Here is a 24,028-nt window from a genome sequence, read left to right as displayed (position 1 = left end):
CTGAAAAGAGCCCCTGCTGATCCTTTAATTACCTTATTTAGAGGCAAAATTTTGTCTCAGACTTTTATAGTTGCAATACATTTTGAGTGAGGGTCTAAAGTTCAATGCAGCTCTGAACTCTGAAGGTTCGCGGTTGGGTCACAGAGGGACGAATCGCAAGGCGAGACTCTGCTGATAGAGCGCCGATTCATGACATGAAGAACTGCATCAACGCAGAGAGGAGCCAGGCTGCTGGAGAGCTGAAGATAAGCCAGTCTCTGCAGGCATCACCTTAGACCAGGAACATCGTTAAGGCCCCACTTACACACCGATGAATTCAAGCATAAATGCTTCCACCAGAGAATATCTAAAAATTAAAACCTGATATGTACTGGCCATATGTATTAGCTGGTGATTTCATGATTTGAATTTGGAGTGAGGTTAATAACAACATGTTTTGTGGTGGCACACGGATTCAGGAGTGCTTATTACTCAGACTTTATGACCGTTCTTGGCTTCTTCAAGCCACTTGGTGACAGTAAGAAAAACAGGATATCATCAGAATGAATCACAGCCTGGCAACCTCAGGCACGAGACACAGTTGGCTCGCCGCAGCGCAGCGACTGGCACAGTGGCCAAAACCTACCCTTAAAAATCAGAGGTCGTAAAAAGAAAAGGCTTTTCACAGACACACATTTTTCTCCTGTGTTTTCATCTCAAATCCCCGTTGTGACTCACTACACAATATCTTTTAACCTATTCTGTTCTGCACCCTAGAGTGTTCATGTGGATGTTTCATATTTTAATGCATTGCTTGAAGTTTCTCTTTTCTTCAGCAGAAGCATTTCATAGCGAACTTTGTGCTTTTTATTTAATAAAATGTTTACTGAATGAAAAAATGAATGGCGTTAATCTGCTTGTAGCATCCTCAGTCTGTACCTGCTTCCAGTCTAAACACACTGCTGTTTACATATTTCATGCATGTGGCAACGTTGGTGCCATACGATATGAACAAGTGACTAAAGGCAGTGTTTTGAATTGTGATCGCCACAGGAAAATACATCTAAACATGCTTGAGTAAGGCCTTCATGTATGGAAAACAATTACAGCCATGTTTGAAATGTTGTTGTATTTCCTGTGAGGCAGCAGTTTATTTGCTGACAGGAGATTAAAAAGAGGTTCAAAGGTGTTCTAACATGTTTCCATTAGAAAAAAGTACTTTTTTAGGGGTTGGAATGACTACAGAGCCGATTTTATGTGCTGCTGCAACAGACGTTTAGTTGAGGTCATGGCAAAGACGGCATGAGACAATAAATGAGTGAAATTATCATACTGGAAGTTAGCAGTGTAAAGATGGCTAACACCTGAAGCAATCCTCCAGAGTCTCGTGAAGCATCACATAAATCTCTGATTAGAATGCGTTGTTTTTTAAGGTAACCCCTCATCTGCATGAAGGCTTTGCGGACTCTCAGTCTCAGGGTCGACCTTAAAATGTGACGTGTGGTCCACTTTTGGATTTGTCTTGCAAGCAGCAAATTACACATCACTCCTGGAAACAAAACATCTGGTCAACAAAAGAGCTCAGAGGAGCTTAAACGGAGGCAGCTGGGTGGAGGCTCCGCAGACATCTCTGATCTCTCCAACATGAACCCTGCTCCGGTGGCGCTGGTGCTGACGCTGCTCGCCACGGCGGCGGCTCAGTCCGACCATCACGACATGGGCTGGGTCAACGGCTACCGCCAGGGCTTCAACTTCCAGTGTCCCCACGGGGAGGTTCTGGTGGCCGCCAGGAGCTACTTCAGCGAGCAGGACGGCTCGGACCGCCTGTGGTCCTTCGAGTGCCAGCCCACACCTGAAGGTCTGGGGGAGCCCAGCGACTGCTGGTGGGACGACCTGAACCCCGCCGGCCTGGAGTGGTGGGTACTCTGTCTGCTGACGGTGGCTGATACGATGGTAGCTGCCTGTTTTCACTCAGAGTCCATCTACATGATTTAGAATATGAAAAAATGTAAGTTTTTGATCTATTCTGTCATCCAGAGACGGAGAATATCTGCAGGGAGGGCTTTTGGTGCACGTTTTCCTCCCGTTTATAAATTTACTGTAATCACTTTTTTCTGCTTTTATATGAATATCTTTAAAACGCATACAGGAGAAACCCGTCGTTTGTGTCATTTGATAGCATCTGAATAACATTACAAGAATAAAACAAAATCTGTTGCAGCATGTTTTTATCTGACCAAATTCTTCTTTGCACTGCAGAGCAGCTGTGAACTTGTTTCGGTTTAAGAGGGAGTGATCGCTTTAGCATGTCGAGAAAATGCAAAAGATGAATCAGTCCAGATTAGCAATTCAGGGAAATCTTACTTGCTAAAAAAGAAAAAAAAACACACAAAACCTAAGTATGAAGATCATCATTGGTCTATTTGTTAGTTATATAACCACCTGTGAGTCACACAACTGCAGCTACAACTTTTATTGTAGCTGCAGTTATTGAATCAGTAAAAACAAAGCGGCGGTCCTTCAGTTTTCCCTCATGAGGGGCTCATCGCGAGGCTTTTATGTGTCGCTAAATTTAAACAGGCTGCTCTACATGAAATCATGTTGTTGTGCATCGCTTGATTGATAAAAATAAATAAAGGGGTGATATATACTTTAACCCCCAAGTCACAGTCAGGAGTTAATAGTTACAGGCAAATCAGCTGACTAAATTAACAGCAACAGCACAATTAAGTTGTTAGTGTAACCTTGTTAATTTAAAGTAGCTCTCAGTGGACTGGAAGAAAACAAACTAACAAATCAGTTTGCAACACATACAATATTTGCAACATAATATTTACAACTGAGAATTTTCTTCTTGCCTGATATCAACTGCGTTTGAAACAATGTTATGTTGCTGAATACACATATGGAATAATTTCACGTCAGCTTCACAGCCTGTGTTCTTTATTTTACCCAAAACAAATGAAATTCTAAAATTAGTGACCACAAAGTGCAAAATTATCAACTTCCTGTGATTAGTTTCTCTTTCGTAGAGGTTGCGACTACGGAATGTTCCTCACAAATCACTCAGTTACTGACTCAAAATGACGGAGGATCAGGATTTCAAATGACCCATCATCAACACCGTAAACACAGCATGTCTTTCAAACATGTGCTATATCGTGATTTATGCTGAATAAACTGAATAAGCTACGGCTAATGCAAAACAAAATTACTCAGATCAAAAAGAAAAAAAACCAACAACAACGCCGCTGATTTAGGAAAGTTTTGAAGTGTGATAACCTCATCATCTTAACTAAAAGTGAAACAGTGTCTAGGTTTGGCTGTTAGTTTATGTGGGGAAGTTAATATTAGAGTGATAATTTAGATTATGACCTTAATTAGACATCATTCAAATTATGAGCAGAAAGCACAATATAAGGTTTAATTTACAATTTATCTCCATGCTAGCTTGAATACATGTTAAAGTATAATTCCTGTCCATTTATGATGAAATGTAATTGCAGTACACTTAAGACAAGCATTCAAGACCATAGCTGGCTGCTCCATCAGCAGCATAGGCAAATGCTAACTAAGAGCACTGTGGCCTGCAGGGGGCGCCACAAAATATGGTGGGCACAGCATTGACACAGAGGCTGTGTGGAGGTGGTTTACAGCAACGCATAGACATCAGATATCGGAGTATAAATTAAGCTGAATGGCATTAAATAAGAATTCGTATCCGTACTCATTATCGGCAAGCAGCTGAAGGTTTAAACTCGTGCGTTAAAGAAGTAGCGTCTGTGCATCCCGAGTCAATGTGCTAATTCCAGTATTAAAGATTGATTATTGTGGTCTCAAAAAATATGGATGTCACTTAGCCAAAAAGGGTTGGAAAATAATGTTATCCTGGATATTAGCAAAAATTCCCAAATCTGCAATCCTGATTTTTATAAATATTTGAATTTGGTCCATGGTGTCCTCCCAGGCCTGGATGAGTCACAGGCCCTCTCCAGCACAGCCGTGTGTGTGTGTGTGTGTGTGTGTGTGTGTGTGTGTGTGTGTGTGTGTGTGTGTGTGTGTGTGTTGAGGTCCCAGGAGCTGCATTTCTGGGAACTCCACGATCTCCAATGAATTTTAACAAGCTGTATACAACAGGAAATCACATTGTACTTTTACAGGCCACAAATCAGATCTTTTTCCCAAGCTTTTTCTCCATGTCACACACCGAAACTGTCAGTGGCAACGATATTTCACAAGGCACTTGATCAGTAAGTATAAATGCACTGAAGGAGGAGAAACAACATCTTATGCCTGTCTTTTAATTACGCCCCAGGACTTTTCATTCGGCCTCATTCCAAACGCCACAGCCTCACGTAAACACACGCGACTAACCATCGACTTCACTACGACACAGATCTAATTAAAGGACTTGGATCGATCTTCAGAAAACCTGTAGGGAGGGAGAATTGTAGTCTGACGTCTCTGTCTAAACAGCAACTTGACTCATACACCTACACGCTCTGATCCCTGATGTTTTTTTCCCCGGATGACCCTTTTTTTTTTTGTTTGTTTCTGATTTGGAGAGCCGGACACAGCGGAGTTATTCAGGTCTGTTCCGAGTCAAGTTCAAGTGCGCGAGGCACGCTGATTCAGTGGCAAACACCGACCGCCACGCCTGCCTCCCTTTAACGCAGCTGTCTGTTTAAATTACACCGGATAGGACATTAGCCCGTGGGTGGGGGCGGGGGTGGGGTACCCCCATTGGCTGAATGGCTGAAGGCCGTGTCCATGTTGCCATGACAAACGTCCACACATGCTGAGTCCCCTGCTGCCGGGACCTGGTATTCACGGTGTGTTGTGGTGACAGCAAAGTGTATGGGCCATAAACAAACTGGTTTATAACCAACAAGTATTTACTTCAAACACATCTATCTCGCTGAAGTGGCTTTCCTCTCCCTGTTGTTGTTCTTCCTTGCCTCTTAATTACCGTAATATGTCTCTGCAGGACTTCAACATGCACCCGCAACGGCCTGGTGGCCGGAGTTGAAAGCAAGTACTTCAACTCGGTTCTCGATCGGGAATGGCGGTTCTACTGCTGCTACTACAAGCGCCGTTGTCCCTACTCCTGCGTGTAAGTCACTTTCAGTGCCTTGGATGTATTACACATGTGCTGAGTGCACTGATATCCTCTTACTCTGTGGCTGTAAAGCCCCACACTGAGAAAAATACTCATTCACCTGTGTAATATAAACCTTTTGAGCACACTGATTTATCGTTTCACAGCTTCAGCATTCAGGTTTGCCAATCCGACTGCCAATCAAACTATGATCAATACTGGCTCCTGATTTCTAGTGTAAACATTTAGTCTTTTCTCATGGTGCACTGGTTTCTTCCCAAAGTCACAAAGGTGAGTTTGCCTTTAATTGAAGGTAGCTTGTCTCGTGTGGTCGACCCCTGCGACCCGTCCAGGGGTCGCCTTCACCAGGAGTAAGAGGGAATTGTCTCCATGCACCACAACCCTGAAAGCAGTGTAGAAGATGGATAAATGGCACGATAGATAGATGGAGGATGGATAACGTTCCCTACAAGCACATAAATATAGGACTGATGTTACAGACAGTGTTTAAATCCACATCATTCAAGACTTTAGAGCTAATAATAATCTTTTCATGCCTTTAAGTTCTCCTACCAACAGAGAGCGATGACCCTCTTTTTATTTATAAACTGTGAAAAAGTAATGTTTTGTTTTTTGCGTTCTTTCCACAGGAAGACAAATGACATTCCAGAATACTTCAGAGAGGAAGCAGAGCTTGTCGTCCCGAGCTATGGATATTTCATCAGGGGTGCTCAGACCACTTTCAGTGGGGTGCTAAGGTTTGTTCAAAACAGAAGTTTTCTTTTTTGTTTGTTTTTTCTCTTTTTTTAATTTTTTTTCATTTATCATCTTCTGATCCCATGCAGAGTCAGTTCAGATGTGGAACGTTTTCAAAAATAACTGAAGCTAAGTTGAGTAGGGCCCAGGGGGCCAGTATTTTAGTGAACCAGATATAAAAATGAGAAAGTACTAAAGCTGTGGTCTTTTATGGTCGTGAACTGACAGGATCTTGTCTTGCTCTTTGTTGCAGGGACCGGCAGTGGAAGTACATCCTGTGCAGAATGACAGACTTTGACTGTGAATTTGAAAATTTATAAAACCTCTGACTCTAACAGTCTTGATGCAGATTAGGGTTGCACATTATATCGCCAATTTAGTGTTTATCGCGATATCGGCATGCAGAACATGCATGACGCAAAAGACTTGACTAAAATAAAGACTGTAATGAAGCACGGCTTCGATGCACTATGCACTCCTGAAATGAACAAAAATGTGAGATTTATTCAGAAATGTTACTTGACTGCCAGCCTCAATTACTCCATAAACACAGAAACAGTAGCATTATGCAAAAGTAACAAAAAACAACCCAAAATCAACCAACAGCTGAGCTAACATAATCCACTTAAGTATTTGTTTTTATCGCAACTCACGTTGTTTTTGCAGTACTTGATGACTTTATGCCATATTGCATGTTCACATGATATTGTGCAGCCCTAATACATATTCTGTCACTTGAGCAAAACATACTCCATATCCAATACGGCTCGAGATCTCCTTCATATATTTACTTTTCATAAATGGACCAAGGACAGTGAATGTGATATATGCCTGTATGAGCACTGTGTCCGTCCAGCATGCAGAATGAGTGAAATCATATAGAGATTTCAGTTAAAACAAACATCTACACAGCGGGTCTACATGGGATTCGGGCTCCGGCCAGCACTTTGGACGGCTTTAAGGGCTTTTTCTCTGCCTTCAGGAGGGACTGGAAGTCCTCTGGCTGTGTGTCAAAGTGGTTTTCCAAAACAAACTCAATTATTTGATACTGTGTTCATGGCAGTGGAAAACACAGCACGGCGGGCTGCGCTCCAACATCTCATGGTCGCAGTCATGTGACTCTCTTGCTCATAAAAGCACTCAGTGAGGTGGCTGATTGGGATTTTCTTCTTGGAGGGAACAGTTGGAACGATCTTGTCGAGATTAATGAGTAACTCTTCCTGAGTCAGCGGTAGAAAAAAAAGAAAAAATAAAGCTGCGCGTACAATGAAGTGTGTCCTCACCTGATTGTGTCTAATTCAGCTTGCCAAGTATAAACTGTACTGAAACTCATGTAACTGAGTTGTGTGTTAATGGGATTAAAGTCTTTTCTTTGTAAAACACGGAGGCGTTCAGTTTTATTGTAAATAATAATACGACCCTTCAAACAATAACAAGGTTGTAGGAATATGTTGTGTGAGAAATCAAACTGCAGCCATCTGAGAGCGAAATCCTTCCAAACACACACAGAGCATGAACTCAGCCGTGACAATATCCCCAGCTCCTTCGGGCTCAACTTGGCTGAAGTGAGGCTCAACACTATTCCATATTGCCAAAACACCGAGTGAGGCAGACAGGCAGATTGTGTCAGTGTGTTCACAGGGATTACCATTTCAGCGGTTCATCATTGTTGTGACCCCATGAAACACTGCCCTGGTAGAGGCTTTATTCACCTAATCTTCCTGAAAGGACACTGAATGCAGGAAATTGATATATTCAACATAAGATGGGCTCTTAGCTTGGTTTAGACCACATATAGGGGAAAACAGCAAGACTATTTTATCCGAAGGCGTAAACATCCACTGACCAGTACGTATACATCGGTAAATCTCAGCCAAGACTTGCAAATGCAACTGTCACACCTTACTAGTTGTAATGCATCTGTTTCTTTCCAGGAAGACGGATCTCATAGCGCGATAAGGTCTGACGAATCACGACAGCGCAATCTTGAAGAGACGTACAAACGCATGTGGAAAGGACCTGCTAAATAAAAGATCGTCAACCGACTTGTAACGCAGCCAATTTTCATTCATTGATAAAAACTCTGTAGAAGTTCCAAAAACGTGTAAATGATGTTAATAATACTTGCTTGGCCCGAGTTGGCACACTCTTCGTGTCATGTGGCCCTTTGCTGGAACTCCTCAGTAAATTAATACACTTTGAAGGAGTTTGCACAGAACCGTATGTCTAATAGTCGCCCAAGATGTCTGAAGGCCTGTCAGGGTAAATAGTGAAAGAGCAAATCACGGGCTTTTACAGCCTTTTTGTCTGCGCTGCCATTCCACTTGTTTTGGATTTCGTTACCAGCTCGACCCTCCAAATCTATTCAGGCCTAATGGAGTGAGCCGGTTGAAGGTCAGCAGGCTTGCTGCACCGTCTTGAAAAGAGCTGGGGACCGAGCCAGTAGCTTTCAGCACTGTTTGTTTATGGCAGCTGCTGTCTCGGGGCAGCGGGCCAAACACCGCAGCACTGCACAGCTGTCCCTTGAGCCAGTGGCTGGTGGCGAGCCACACGCCTGCAGAGGTCTCCCGCCTTCAGAGACCACTGTCCCTGGGGACTGGAAAAGACAGCGAGATAATGTCCTCCTTCATTCTCCCCTCCATCAACCACGTTTTCATCATTGCCAGATGAAAAATGATTGTTTTATTATCCGAAATTCACACTGCAGTGATTGAAGTTCAAAGAGTACACACTACAATCACTTCCTGAATCTGTAGTTAGCCACTGTGTAATTAAGTCCAAAGATTATATTCATGTCAAGCACTGAAGTAAAACAGGACTCAAATTCTTCTGGAAAATATTCCTTTTTGAAAAAAAAAAAAGACATAAAAAATACATTTTGACTTCCAGTATTTACAAAACAAATACAGCATCCATATTTGAATAAACTTTTAATGACAGGAATGAGAGGAGCAATCTTCTCTGAAGAAAAGAAAATTGCCTCCACTCCATCTGATGCTTTGTAAAACTATGTAAAAATGCTAGCGTGCTAAAATATGCACATTAAATAAAGAAGTGCAGTATGTGCTCGGTAGAAGTTTTTATTGCAATGTTTCTTTGTAATGGAGCTCATATCTCTTTTGAATTTGCCACATTTGTAAGGAATATGCAATTAATCATCTGTCAATGGACTCCATACATTCCACAGTTTTGGCAATACTCACATTAGCAATGACTGTGTAACCACCTCGGAGAGCGGCCTGCCCGTTCTAAACCTGAGTGGAGACCTGCTTTGGCACTTGTCAGTGACAAACACCATATTTGAACACAATGGTACAACCAGAGCTCCATGAGCTGAAGGACAATGGAAAGACAATCACTTTTTTCTTAGTTTAGCTTAGTTTAGTTCTGGGCAGTCAGTTGAAGAGACGATCAACTGATCACCAGCTGTTGGAGGGTTGGTTCAGGTTCCAGTAAACACTTGCAGGCTCGACCTGGTAAAAATGTGCACATTGAGGGTGCGTTGGGAAACGACCCATTTCTGAAGGATTTCCGCATACATGAGAATATCTCTCACGATCCAGAGGATGTCAGTGGCACAAAGTATAAATCACGACTGTTGAAGCAGCTCGGCACAGCGGCAGACAGACGATTGTTAGCAGCTCTCAGGGCAGCAACTGAACAACGATCTGGTGGACACACGCAGTCTGAGCATCGTCACCTGGAAAGGGGAGGCTCTTCAGATCTGGTTAGTGTGCAAGACTCCTGCCTTTGAAGACAATTACCGCCATTTTTAAGGTTTGAAAATTCAGAGAGGGCAATGGAGGCTGGAGTTGGCCTCAGGTCTGAGGACGCTATCTGGTGCTCATAAATACTGTGGACGATCAACTGATCACGGCCGTTGCAGTCTGTGTCACTTTGAAACAACACTGAGGTACAAATCTTTGGAGAGGCTCTGACGAGGACGGATAATGGTGATGGACAGCCTCCGCGCTGCAACGGCATCAATGTGACGCGATACCAGATAAAGGTGGACTCAATGCGCCTCAATGCAGGAAAGAATATTCAGATCAAAGGGTACAATGCTTAACCCTTTTTGCTCCTAACAAGTCCCCCAATGCATTTCAGTCAGATTTCTATGCATGTGAAAGCACTGAGGCAGCTGTAATGTCTTTAATCATACATGCCTGAACAGAGTGTCAACATTTCAGTCCGAGTTTACCCGATCGTAACATTTGACGCTGTTGATCATGAAACTTTGCTAGACTAACTCAAATAGTGGATTTGTTGGACTCAACAGGTAACTTCAAGTCTGTGATGAACAAAACAATAGACGTTGGTTTCCAAAAGATGCCATCTTTGGTTCACAAGTGTTTGGCATCAACATGCAGAATTTAGACAGCTCCAAATACACAGTGACGTTTACATATCAAGAAAACCATAAGGACGTCTCACTATCACCTGGCGAATAAAGCAAAACACAAAGCCGAGTGTCTCAGCAAGATTTAGAGAAAGTAATTAATTCTATTTATCTTTATCTACAGTAGGCTGGACCACTGTAATGCAGTTTTTCCTGTTCTCTGAGAGCTCCAGCTGATTCTGACTGCTGCTGCTCCAGTGCTCACAAAGACCAAGAAAACGGGCCCTGCTGGTCCAGTTCTCAGGTCTTAGTACTGCCTTCCTATTACTTACAGTACTGTGACCACATAATACGACTGCTGGTCCCCAAAGCTCTGAACTGCTTTGGCCCAAAATACATTTCTGACCTCTTGTCATGTAATGAACCATCCAGACCTCTAAGGTCAGCTGATTCAACTCTGCTCTCTGTTCCCAGAGTGAATAAACATGCAGAACCCGCTTTTAGGTTTTTATGCAACAAATATTTACAGCAAACTTCAAGAAAACTGAAAGATGCAAACCTGAGTTATTCAGGACCCGGCTGGAGACATGCTTTTAGTTAGCTGTTCCCACCTTGCAGTAAAGCAGGTATTCATTCTACGACGCACTGTATCTTTAACTCTTGCATCGAAATAGATTTTTCTCGCTTAGTACTTGAGTTGGTGCCGTTAGTACCTGAGTTTTATTGGCTTGAGGCTTCTGTGTGGCAAGAGCAAAGAATGAGACATATGACACGTTGTAGGAACCGAAGGCTTTTGCTTTGGTGCAGGAAATTCTTCCCAAAATTAATTTCATGTGCTCAGAATGGAATGCAAAGTGAAAGTGTCAATAATCCCACTGACGCTAATAGTGTCTTCTACCAGTGTGCTATTCAAATAAATGAGCCTTGAGTACCCATCATCTCATCCCAAGTTTACTGTCCTTCCTTTTGTCGACCAGCTTGTATAAAAACCACAGGAGCTCCAGCATTGGAAATGCGTCAAACTCACTCAAATCTTTCTTTCCAGTCTCTTTTTCAGAATCAAATTTGAGAATAACTTATTCACTTGTTTCTAAATATATTTTGCTCATTCATTTTTTAGCATTCGCAATGCTATGGCTGATCAGTGTGATGTATGGCATACATACAGGCCATCAAACATAAAGGGTGAGCCTCACTGAATGTTTGCCTCCTCAACATTGTCAAACTAAGTAAATCCTAAACCAAAGCAGCCACATGACTAAAACTAGTAAACAAAGTCACATAGTAATTTTAATGACTTTTACATCCCATACTCCAATATCTATTGATCTTTAGACATTAAAAAAGGACAGGAATATGGCCACAAAAAGCTAAAGCACAGGGTTACGCCAATGAAAAGCAGCTTCAGGCACATTTTCCAACAACTGACTGCAAAAGGTCAATAATATACTTGAATACATGAAGATTTCAGAGATGCGGAAGGTACAGTTCGCTTCATGGATTTGAAAGAAATCAGTCTGAAGTTGTGAATCCATTTCACAAAAATATTCTTAATGTAAAGTTTCAAAGAGTGAAAATCAAACCATCAGTGATTCATAATCCCATAAAACCCTCAATCAGGAGAAATCTGTGTGATCTAGGGAAAAGGTCAAAGATCAATATGAGATGTTGGTCATCCAGGCACATGGATGGTGCAGCGTTAACAACATGATTCTGTACTGAAACTCAGGAAAACTGCCTTTCTGCAGTTCACTCTGACATCCACAAAATGCAAGTTAAAACTGCGCCATGCAGAACAGAAGCCTTACATAAAAACAATGTCCTCTAGTGTGTGGATTATTTAAATGACTGATGAACAATGGAAAACTGACCCGTGGTCATGAATTCTTTGGGAAACCATGGATGCCCTGTCGTGTGGAGGAAAAACTACAGTTACCACCCAGTTTGTCAAACGGTAGGTGGTTGCATTAGTGTCTATAGCAAGTTACACATATGAAAAACTTTTTCATCAATAAGGACGGGTGTATTGAGGTATCAGAACTTCTGCTCCCTCTCAGAAAATGTCTCTTTAAGGTAAGGTATTACACATATCCCAGCCAGGCAGTACTTAACTACATGCTGCATCCATCACAGCAGCTGGGTCTGAGTCCGGCTGCTGAGCTGACCTGCCTGCAGGGCAGAGCTTTCGCCAATACCAAACAATTGGTACATACTGAGAGGAAAACTTCTGTTACGAGGACCCTCAAATAGCTAAAATCAGACATGGGGAAAGAATCAAACTGCTTTCAAAACAAAAGAGGTATTAGAATGTAGAAGACAAAAGCAAGTGTGTGTGAAGATACAACAGAATTGACAGTAAAACGACCTTGACTTTGACTCAGTTTTGACTAAAGCAGTGAAAATACAATGTGAACAGAGTTTGTACACTTTGTAAACACACGACCACACTTCTGAAAGTCAAGGAAATAAATCATCCTGGTAATTAGCTGTGAGAACACACCATGTTATTGCATGGCACATGGAAAAAAAAATGCTGAGAAGTCAATTAAATGGCCCTCAGCTGAGTTACATATGTGCCTGGACTTAAGTTATTTCCAGCAAACACTGTGTTCCCAGCCGGCCTGCGAGAGAGGGGCTGTGTTTCTGTGTGGGCAGGGAGAGACCGAGTGTGTGAGCACCATGGAGTGCGACCCTGACCCAGCCCTGGGGCTGCACAGATAGCCTGTTTATTTTAGGGAGCCTCTGCCCGCTCTCACTGCTCTCACTCGAGGACAAAAACAGCTGCCTCGTTTCATGTCCGACAACAAGAGGCGCGCTGCACGCTGCGCAGACCCTCCAACACTCCGTTTGAGCAAGTCTTTATTAAAGAAAGGGTCCTGCTTTTCTGAGAAGACAGAAATCATAAAGGTTCAAAGTATGGGCCCACAACAGGGGGATCAAATTGCTGGAGGTAATTTAAAGGATCAGTTCAACCAAAACATCCTTGTGCCTTCAGCTACTCCCACAACACAGCCGCGGTGAGGTGAACTTGGCAGGTAGTGCTTATATAACTGAAAAACCTTAAGCGATTAAAAAAAATTCAACAAGATTTTTCCAGAAACCGCATGCCTGTTGGTGTCGATAATCCAGACTCCATTCTAAGGAATGTTAATAGGGACCGTTTCTTTTGTGCAACGTCACTGAAGTGAAAACATTTCACCACAACTGCCATCTGCATGACTAGATACCCCTGTGGGTAGGGCAAAGTATGGGGCTTTGTGTTTTTATTTGGTTTGGTTAAACCCTGGATTTGGATTTCTTGGCTTTCACCATAAACAGATGAGGTGGAAAATTTGCTGAACAACAGCAACAGAAATTTTCTTGAATGGGATTTGAACACGAGCAAAGAGCAGACGACTCCACTTACTGTATCACATGCTGTTACACAATAAGATTTAAATATTTTTTTAATTGGTCCCACAAGAATGTTGAGGGGAATTTTCTCTAAAACTACACTTTGTTCATTTTTGTGGGTAGCAAACCATCAGAAGGCAAAACAGAAAGTGTGATACAAAAACACTGATTTCTAGTAATGCCTCATATGGACATTCATAATCATAGTGTAGATGGCAAATTTTCATAAAAAAAAAAAAAACTACAAATGTTTCAGATCTACTTGTTGTTGCGGTACATGTTATTATCCAACTACTCGCACATGTGCAGAAGAACTATTTGTGGGTTTTCCCTGTTTACATGAGGAAAACCTTCAAAAAGTTCAGTAAATCTGAGGACTGTTGTGTAAAGACGAACTCAAGATGCAACAAATGTTTTCTGTTTTCATATGAAAACTTTGTTGTGTAAACGGGGTCAAATAATTAATACGTATGTGGAACTATTTAAGATTACTACAGTTCAGGCTGCAAAAGGTGCAATTCGGTCCTAAACACGACGAATAAACAATGAAGTGTAAAGAAAACAACCATCAACTTACATCCATCTGCTCAAACTCACTTAAACAAGATCAAACCTGCTGCTGTCAAGCATAAACATGACAGTTCAAAAGTGGCACCGAGTTATTCATTCTGGTGTTTATGTATCGAAGAACAAATTATTTTTAAATCCAGAGATAACTTAGGGACTTCTTGTAGCTGCCACGCTGGGAGCAAACACATTTTTTTGTTTTGTTTTCAGAACCACCCCACACGAGCTACCTCGGCATGACCCGGTCCACATGTGGCGGCTTGCAGGGTACAGTCTGTACAGCATATAGAACTTCGCTTAGTGGCGTGAGATCGGCAAATACAGGAGCCGATGCCCATGGGAGAGTCCAACACAAAAGGAAGCGTGTGTGGGCCTGTGACTGGCTGGGAAGGGCGCAGGTTATTATGGCGGGGTGTGTCCTCTGTTCTGATGCGGTTCATAAACTCATACTTCACCACTAACCGGGATATGACTCTGAGATCCATATTCTGACACACGGGCTCCTCCACATCAAACAGATTCCTCCATAAACCTGTAGTTCAGTGGTGAGAAACCTGAACGGCGAGCTTATGGGAATCCTCCGCTTCCCGACCGTTTCAGCCTGCCAGCCGTTGGCTCTTGGGAAAGATTCTTTGCATCGAGGACTCAGGAGGGAGCGCTGCACTCGTGTTTACACAGTCAACTTGTGTCCGTGCTGTGATCACTAAATTATGGTGTCGGATAATAAAGGCTATTTGAGATTTGAAGTTAAGAATAACAGCTTACTCACGTTTCCCCCTCTGGTTCTGTGGAGCATTCCCCAGAAAAAAAAAGAAGAAGAAGAAGAAGAAGAAGAAGAAAAAAGTGTGTGTGAAGTGGGAAGGCAGCCAAAGCATTGTGGGAACGAGAGGTGTAAGGTGAGCTCAGTGACCTACTGGTTCCCAGCCTCCCCTTTGGTTTTCTCACTTTCTCCACTCGCAGCGCACCTCCAGACAAAAGCATCATTATTGCTCTTGGACTCTTCTCTGGTGGATTCTCGGTAGTGAAATGGCACAGAATAAATTAGAGGCCTTATGGGCTGTCAGGCAGAAAGGCTGAATGGACTCGTCACAAGCAGGCCAGAATCGGATGTTTCCAGTCACTGGGACTCTTGAGCGGGAAACTCCGTGCCACAATATTTCCTGTGGGGTTTTTGTCCGTCCCTCATTAGCCGTGATGAGCTCGCGGCCACGTTCCCCAAAAGCCTGGAAATGGAGCAAACGGAGAGCGTCTCCGTCTGCGTCCCGCTCTGCGTCGTCGCTGGGTGTCCCTGCAGGTGAAAGGTCGTGGCTGGGAGTGTGAAAGATGCACCTTGGCTTGACAGCGCGTTAATGTGTCTGTTGATCAGAGGCCCCGGCCGTGAGCGGAGTCGGACTCCTAGCAGTATTGTGTTACACAGAACAGACTCTTCTCACACCGTAGAGCATGTGCTTGTATCTTCGTTGTGTGGCGCCCAACCGTGACCCGGGATTTAGATACACTCCACGCCAGGAGTTTCTCAGGATATAGAAAAGGCATCACAAGGCACAAAAGAGCGATCACACAGCACACCTTGACAGAGCTGTTCCTACCCAGGGTTTCCATTAACCCATTCAGCCCTCGTGCTGCTCCAGCCTTCAGGGGGTCGCTCAGAGTTAATGACCACCTTATCAGTCCCACAGATATGGGTGAGGAAGGCTTACCTACACCTAACGGCTGCCTCGGTTATGGCTGGCTGTATATGTTCTATTTTTAGGTACGTGCACCTCAGTTGGGTCAGATTAAGAAGAAGATAACAGCTCGAATTCAAGGATTTTGCAATAGTAACACACACGGTAATAAAATGAAGTTGAGGCACTGAAAATGTGTGGTTGGGTTTAAAAAAAATAAACATTTTTGACTCAAGCAGCTGTTCTTGGTTCTGACCTGCCTCTTTGTTCCTGTTTGACTGAAGAATAACAGAAACATAGCTGCAATGACTCCATCACATCTTGTCTGGTTTATAGGCTTCATTTTAGCTGTCAAAGTGCAAGTTTAACCCAGTGATAAACACTCCAAATGTCCCTCAGATCTCTGGGAAGAAAAAGTTAATAGAATTTAATGCAGAATGGTTTGTTTTGAGGCTAAAGAGTGCAGTGAATAGCAGGACCATAGGGACTGCTGTTCATCAGGCAGTATCCTGTTTACAAAGACTGACTCCACTTCCTCTCTCTTTATTAAAATGAAACCAGAATATCTGAGCTATTGGAACATCCAGCTGAGTACTGGAGCCTTGTAATCGATTTCCCACATACATTAGTCGAATCCAGTGGTTCGCAGGCTGTTTATGATGAGTACTACATAGAAAATGCTGAGCTCTCCAAGCATCGCCAGTATGACCGGGCTGAACGTGAGGCAGCAGAAGCTACGTACAGGAGACATGCTTAACCCTAACATCAGGATTATTTATTGATCTTTTTGGCAGCCACAGCCACACTTTACAAAGCAGCAGCATTATAGCAGGCACTTAAACTCTTCTTAACAAGGCGCAGCACCTTTTAATCCTGCGCAAATACAGCGAGCCACAACACGAAGAACAACTGCTGCTTTTCATCAAGTGATGAAAGATGTCATCCTTTTGTATGGTATCATTCATTACTTCATTCATTAACAGTATTGTTAGAAAGAGTATGTGTGTCTGTGTGTTTGAACTTGCCATTTTTATCAATTGTATTTTATATTAGTGCAAAAAGTTGTAGTAGAATCAAGTTTTTTTGGTTGCAGGATTCATTAAAAAAACACTGCAAGAGGAGAACCAGTCTCACATGGTCTTGATTAAGGCTGAACTGAAGCACTCTTGAAACATCTTTCTTGAAACAATCTCAAAGTGTCATATGACAAGTGTATCGCGCTCCTCATACAGGATGACTAAGCCAACACTGCTCTGCGTGTGAGGGACCTTTCAAGGCCTGTCAGGGAACTCGCTCTCGGGCTGTTCAGCAGCCTGTTTGCTGCGAATACCCGTAAAATGTTGGTCTCTTAGCCAGCCAGACAACAAAGCACTGAAGGATAAGCGAAAGCGGTGACATAAGCCGGGCCGTGATCGAGCGCTCTTACGTCACCGCCATCTATTCATGGCCTCCGCGCCGTTAAGCTCCGTCTCCTTGACAAACTGAGCCCCACTGCCAGTGCTTTCCATCAAATTCTCCCCTCGCTCCTCACGTCTACGTTCACACACACACACACACACACACACACGCAGAGGATTCAGAGAAGACTCGGAGATAATAGTGTGTAGCTATAACTCCATCTCCAGGTGTGCCCACATTTTCCCTGCCTCTCTGTGGGACATTTACTGCTGGCACACTGATCCTCTTCAGGCTGTGTTGTAATGGAAAAGTACTCCACTGGCAGATGAGCTTTCTATTGCAGCGTCTGGACTCGGGCACCGAGCGAGCAAGACAATGAAAGATAAGGCATTTGCTGGGCTCTCCAGCTGTGTTTGTCCTGAGACACACAGACACCTTTATCTCGCCGGGCAGTCTGGAGCTGACACTAGATCTTCTTGAATGCTTTCAGGTTCCAGTTCAAAGCCATTAGTGTGACATTAGGCCCATAATAGATTACAGAGACAGAATTTAGATTACTAACCTGCAATATTCACTGAACTGTCTCTTCAGCTCCTCTGTGTAACAGAGACACTGTGGTTGGCGAGAGCTTCACTTTGCAGTCTGCTGGGAGAAGTGTCGAAGAAGACGCATCATGAGGCAGCAAGCTTTGGCGCCACTACAATTTACCCAGTACCTGGTAAGTATGAAGAAAATAACAAGGCAGCGATTAAAGTTTGTTGCAGAGCTGCTGTCTCTCTCTGTCCTTCTCCCTGAAGTGGCTGTTATCTTTAGCATTAGCCAACATTAGCATGCCTCAACAATGCCAGACATGTATTTGCAGCCCCTAAATAAACATTACACTCTCTGTGTAGGACCTGCCTGCTGCTGCCTGCATGTGGGCAGGTCACTTTCATTGTTGTCATTCATTCATTCATTCATTCATTATTCTGCTAAACATTTTGTCCCCAACGTGGAACTTCAACACTTCAAATTGAATAAATAACCTGAACGGGTGGAAACACAGTAAAGCATGCAGTTTACCTTCGAGAGAAAGACAGATGTGACTGATAATGCTCACCTGTGTGCACAGTTGTCACATTTATTTATAACAACCACTCAGCCTAGCTAAGCATTCAAATCGAGAAGCTCCATCAAGTGTTCTATCAGTACAAACTCTGCCTGTAAACATAGAAAAAAACTCCAAATATTGAACTGATATGTGGTGGTTTCTATTAAATGGGACAAAGGTCACTAAAGGATGTCTTCTTTATATTTCAGATCATTTTCTCCTGGTTTGAACTGAGAAACAAACTCTGTCCTTGAAACAGAACAACTGTGAGAATCCCCATAATCCCCACAGACTAGAAAGAACATGTTCAAGAGACATGAAGGCGATGTATTTTGCTTTTCAGTGCAAAGGTTGGTGTCATGATTTGCATGTTTAAAATGAAATTATTTTACATTTCAAGGCAGTTTTAAGCCCATATTGCAAAGCATTATTCCCAGAGTATCTTGTAATGTCCTTCTGGACATTTTGCATTTTCTTTCCGAAAAGTCCCATGCAGATTACTTTCATACAATATCTACATAAAATACAGTTTTCAAATGCAAAAAAAAAAAAAAAAGTCATGTAGATGCACTTGTCTATTTCAATTTATCAGGTCAAGTGTTTTTTTTTTCTTCTACAGTCTCTTTCCTTGTTTTTCATAAAGGAAAGTAATGTTGCATTTCTGATTCATTTCAACCCTTTTTTCTTTAATTTTGAAGTCAGCTTTATCTAAGGACACACGCGGGGGAATTTGAGGTCTTCATTGTTAATAAAAAGTGTGTACAGTCAACATGGGCGTGCTTCAAATGAGAACGGAAAAAAAAAATGCAACAGCAAATACACAACCACACACTAAATGGCCAGCCATGCAGGAAATAGGGGCACTGATCAGTACCGTTCCTCTGCCCGCCGCTGCCACAGGCTATGTTTACTCTCTGATTTCAAGGTTAGAGGATGAGTTAAACGTATGCAGCGCGAGCCACTCTCACGTCACGTGAGACGGAGCAGGCAGGCCATGCATCTTTGATCCAATCATAAAGCTGTGAAATGAGTTTGCGTGTGTTGGAGATCAGACTTGTGTTTTAACCGGGGGGTGGGGTGGGGGGGGTGGGATGCTTTGTAGGAGTGAAGCTCCTCTCTGCTGTTCTGCACCGTGAAGTGGTGCATTTGATGATGAGGCCATCAAAGTGGCTCATAGAAGCAGAGAAAGGGAAACCCATAAAGTCACAGGTTAAACAGCCGCTGTGAGATCAGGTTACCCAAGTTAAAAATGGATTCAGTGTTTAATCAGAAATGGACAAGCTTCATCAGCAGTTGGCTTTCACATAAAAAAAAAAAGAAGACCTATTTGAGTCTAATCCTTGTCTAAACCTTGAAGAGATTGTGTAACACAGACTTCCTCGATAAAGAGCAGACATGAGATGACAGGGGATTTTTTTCAATGTTAAGCGCATGCGGTAGAGGGGAACACGTTATATTAATGTTTGAGTAATATAGGTACCTGCACGCCTTCCAAACTGTTCATCAGTGTGAGGTGTCGGTCTGTGTTTCCTGGATAAATTACTTTTTCAATTACTCAAAGATTTTGGTTGACTCATGGAAAGTCTCACCAAAAGGTGCTGTTATGTAAGATGAGTTCTTATAACTATTCCTCCCTTTAGCATGGATTAATGAAAGCTGGGGCTTCTGCCTGCATGTATGGATCACCCACAGCCAGTAAAGTTGGAAAACTAAAATATTCTATGCCATGAATGCCTTTTTTGGGGAATTTATTATTTGATAATAACACAAATGACTGCATGCCTGACCCAGTCTGCCAGCTTTGGTCTTGGTTTTCTAACAATGTCAGTCTCCGTTGGATGATATCAGGGACATGTGCCGCTATCTTGCAGAAAATGGCATCTAAAGATGTCAAATCTGTCAGTCTGTTTACTCAAAATGTTATGTTTTCCCAAAACCTGGCCCTGAAACGGCCACTTCATCTAGTCTAAAAGACCTGGGTTCACAGTTCTTTTCTTCTGTCTTCTATCACAGCCTGATTTGTTTGCAAGGGGAGGTGAAGAGGAGCTGCACACACAGGCCCCCTGGTGGTGGGCTGGGTGAGGCTTTGACCTTGAGTGTTGGAGATCCCAGTTTTAAAATCACAGTTTTGGCAGGAAGTGCAACAAGTCCACGGTGCAAGTTGCCATAACTTGACTCCGCTTAAAGGGGATCTGCAACTTACATTCCCTCTCTGTCCCGAATGTAAAATTATGTTTTGCTAAACATTAAAAAACTGCGTGAGCAGAAAAATCACACTTCTCGCACCGTGTTATGACTCCTGTGTCAAAAGACTGAGAGTCGCCAACATGAAGTCTTCCTTAACTGAGACTATTGTTTTGTTTTGTTTCTCCAAATAAATGAATAAGTGTATCACAGACAGGAATTTGGTAAAAAGCAACAGACTGGATTCATGTCAGTCAATCACATGTTTCCTGCTTATTGCTGGACATTCTGATCAAATCTGAGGCATTTTAAATGTTTTCATATGACTGGAGGCTATTTTTTAAAATGATTACCTATTTATTTTGAACCACAATTCTTGTTTAATTTTGCTAATGTTTTGATGATTTGTGGGTATTTATACTGATTACTTATATTCTTGTTATGTCATTTCAATACTTGTGTTTTGTAGAACATTTTGATTGTTTTATCTCATTCTGTAGGTTTGGTGAAGGTATGCTGCTGGGATGTTGTTTCTCTAATCACGTCGCCTTTGCTTTTGACGTCTCCTAACTTTTTCTTTTTCTTTGCTCGTTTCATAATAGTTGAATTAAATTATTTAAAATGTGATTGTGCATTTGAGATTTTGACTCACTTGCATCACGCTTACAGTTGGACTCTGAGGCCGGCTGAACCTTCCACTAAACAAAGCATTTCTCTGCAGCGAGGTTGTTGTTCCTTGCCTGGAGTGAAACAGACACCTCCCGTCCTATTTTAAGCTTCAGATGCATTTCGCTTCATACCAGCAATCCTTGCTTGAAAAGTGTAAATAACGGCGGAGCGCGTACCTCACTGAGAGGAAGCTGCAAAATGTGCAGCTTGTCTACGCGACAGCAAGGATGACTAGATGCACAAGCTGAACAAAGGCAGCTCTGTTAGACTGCGAACGTTTCACACGTCGAGTTCAACATTTGAAACACTCCTGCAACGGGCCTCCAGCTGAATGGGGCAAACAAATGTCCTCCGTGACACAGAAACACACTGACGGGACGCAAATAACCTCCTACCCAGCATTTGTATAAACACACAGCAACACGTGTCGAGGCGTCTGCCAGCAGCAACTGAGAACAAATATATTAAATCTCTGCCTCTGCAGAGAGGAAACCTAATATGTCAAGTCGGCTCTGTGCGGGATGGTAATCAAGATGGGAACGACCGAAGTGGAGGCGGCGGCGCCTGACATTTTGTCTTTGTCACACCGACACCAAGTCCAGAACTACAATATAACTCGTGTTTGTGTTCGCCAGGCGGCGGTAAAGACCAAGAGCTCTGACCGCAGGAGCAAATCAGAGGCAAAAATATCTTTTTATTTGAATAGCGAGAGAGTCACTTGGTACAAATACTTGGTCACTGTAATTTTCTCAAGTGTGTGTAGCACAGCTGAGTGATCACTTCTGGCTTTTACTCAGATATCTGAGCTTTGTGCAGAAAAATGCCAGCAGCATGGATGGTTTCACTTAATGTGTTAGACAGTAAGAGATACTTACTTAAAATGGGTGCGAGAACCTCAAAATGAAATGTGTAAGGTCACCTTTACAGGAGGCTGATGGTAATTATGAGTCACTTGAAACTGTTTTATTTGTTACGGTTACAGCTTCATATCCTGGAACATTTTAAAGTTTTAAACTTATCCTCGTTATAATCATTCATTTAATATAACAAACGATGTTAAATGGAGAGTTCATAATGTACCAGTAGTGATTTACATTCAGTGCACTCTATTAAAAGCGGTTTCATTTTTAGAATAAGCTCATTTGTCATCTGTGTTGTAGCCGATGATAAAGCTGCTGAAACTCCGGTGGCATAATTAAACAACAGCTAAGCTGTTTGTGTGTTTGCATCTGCACATAAAAGCCTCATAAAATGTCTCAAAAGACACATCATGTGCCAATGAAGATGAAACTTTCTGATTTTCTGAATCTATAATTTGAGTGAGTACTTGTGCTTTTAGCTTCTTCTTCTTCTTCTTCTTCTTCTTCTTTTTTTCCACAGCAGCATCTGTGGTTTTATTGAAGTGCAGAATGTCAGTCATTCCTTTTTCCATCGTTGTTTATTTGGAGCGGGGACCGCTGCCGGCCCTCTCAGCGTCCACTCGGTGTAACTGGGGAATGCGGCGGTGAGACTCATCACCGGCCGGTGTTTGATGTCAGGCTTGGTATGTGACACTTGGATGAGCAACACATTGAGCTCGCAGGCCCCTCCTCTCCCCTCTTGGTCAGTGTAATTCTGTGAAAATGTGACGCTGTGGTGAGGCGCTGAGATGAATCAGCAAAAGTAAGCAAATACGGCCTCCCTTTCGAACATGGAACTCGCTCGTCGGTCAGCGAGAGGAAGATGCTCTATGACCTGCGCGATAAAAATAGACTCATCCACTAATGACTGAGAGAAGCAGTGATATCAAAACAATATAAATCACCCACCGGCAGACGTGTTGGGCTCACGCAAACGGAGAACGCAGGCTAATGTTATTGTTACTGACACCTCTCGTATTACTGGCGAGATGACGGAGTTTCTTCAGGAATAATGAGGCGCTCATCTTCCTGTAAACAGTAGTACCGTGAAGCAGAAACAGAAGGGAGAGGACGCTGATGACTGAGCCGGGCAGAGACAGGAGACATCTCTGCACGCCGTTTTCTGTTTTCATGGACAATAGAGGTCAAAATTGACCAATTCGCTGAAACATCAATAAGTGTGGCTGTGTTATTAGTTCCACAGCAGCAATGAGTTACTGAGATGTTGCTGAGTGGCGGCGACCATAACACGCTTCTTCTAACAATGCGCTCCAGAAGAAGCTTTCTGACTCACTCGTCCCCACTGATCAAAGAGAGAGGAAAGTAAATTGATGGGGTTACTTGGAGTGATTATGGTTAAAGTTTAGCAGAAAGCCAGAAAATGAACCTCATTACGACTGACACAGCCCACAATCTGAATGCTGATCAATCTTATACTTTCAAGAAAAAAATATTTTGGTTTTGGCTGCATATCTGTAATATTCTCTCTCTCTCTCTCTCTCTCTCTCAAAAAAAAAAAAAAAAAAACAGGATTTACAATAAAATGCATCTTTCATTTTGTGACCATGATCAATAAGGTAGCCTGAGCTTAGATTAATCCTCAACCAAAACATAAATAGAAACCACAAACCTTCAAGATTTGCTTTCTACATAGTCTCCGATTTTCCAGGCATTTGTTTTCTAATTTAAAAGTTTTGTTTTTCTTATCGGACATGAAACGTAATATCTAACACCAATATTTAACACCATGTTAATTGGATTTCTATTTCCCCTCATGTTTTCTTCATTTCATCTGGGTAAAGACTGAAATATAATGGTGTGTGTTGTGTCTATCTACAATTTTAACTGGAGTTTTATTATGTTATTTTATTTCCCGACATCCTCATTTTAGTTACATTACACCTTACTTGTCCAAATTTTGACTGCACTGTTGAATTTATACTGACAATTGATGTGCTAAAAACAACTAAAACAACCTGATTATGTAAA

The 24,028-nt window shown here is 42.5% G+C and overlaps 1 protein-coding gene across 1 annotated transcript; it reads left to right on the top strand.

Moving 5' to 3' along the window:
- Window positions 1-1,502: 1,502 nt before the first annotated feature.
- On the top strand, window positions 1,503-7,215 carry dpt (dermatopontin). The gene is made up of 4 exons (XM_030083337.1): window positions 1,503-1,895; window positions 4,967-5,092; window positions 5,728-5,835; window positions 6,087-7,215. The coding sequence occupies exons 1-4, from the start codon at window positions 1,624-1,626 to the stop codon at window positions 6,151-6,153; spliced, it is 573 nt and encodes a 190-aa protein (XP_029939197.1). The 5' UTR covers window positions 1,503-1,623; the 3' UTR covers window positions 6,154-7,215.
- The last annotated feature ends 16,813 nt before the right edge of the window (window positions 7,216-24,028 follow it).

The sequence above is a fragment of the Salarias fasciatus genome, chromosome 23 (assembly GCF_902148845.1).
Source record: "Salarias fasciatus chromosome 23, fSalaFa1.1, whole genome shotgun sequence".
Classification (NCBI taxonomy): domain Eukaryota; kingdom Metazoa; phylum Chordata; class Actinopteri; order Blenniiformes; family Blenniidae; genus Salarias; species Salarias fasciatus.
Note: the sequence above shows the minus strand (reverse complement) of the source record. Positions and strands in the feature narration are given on the sequence as shown.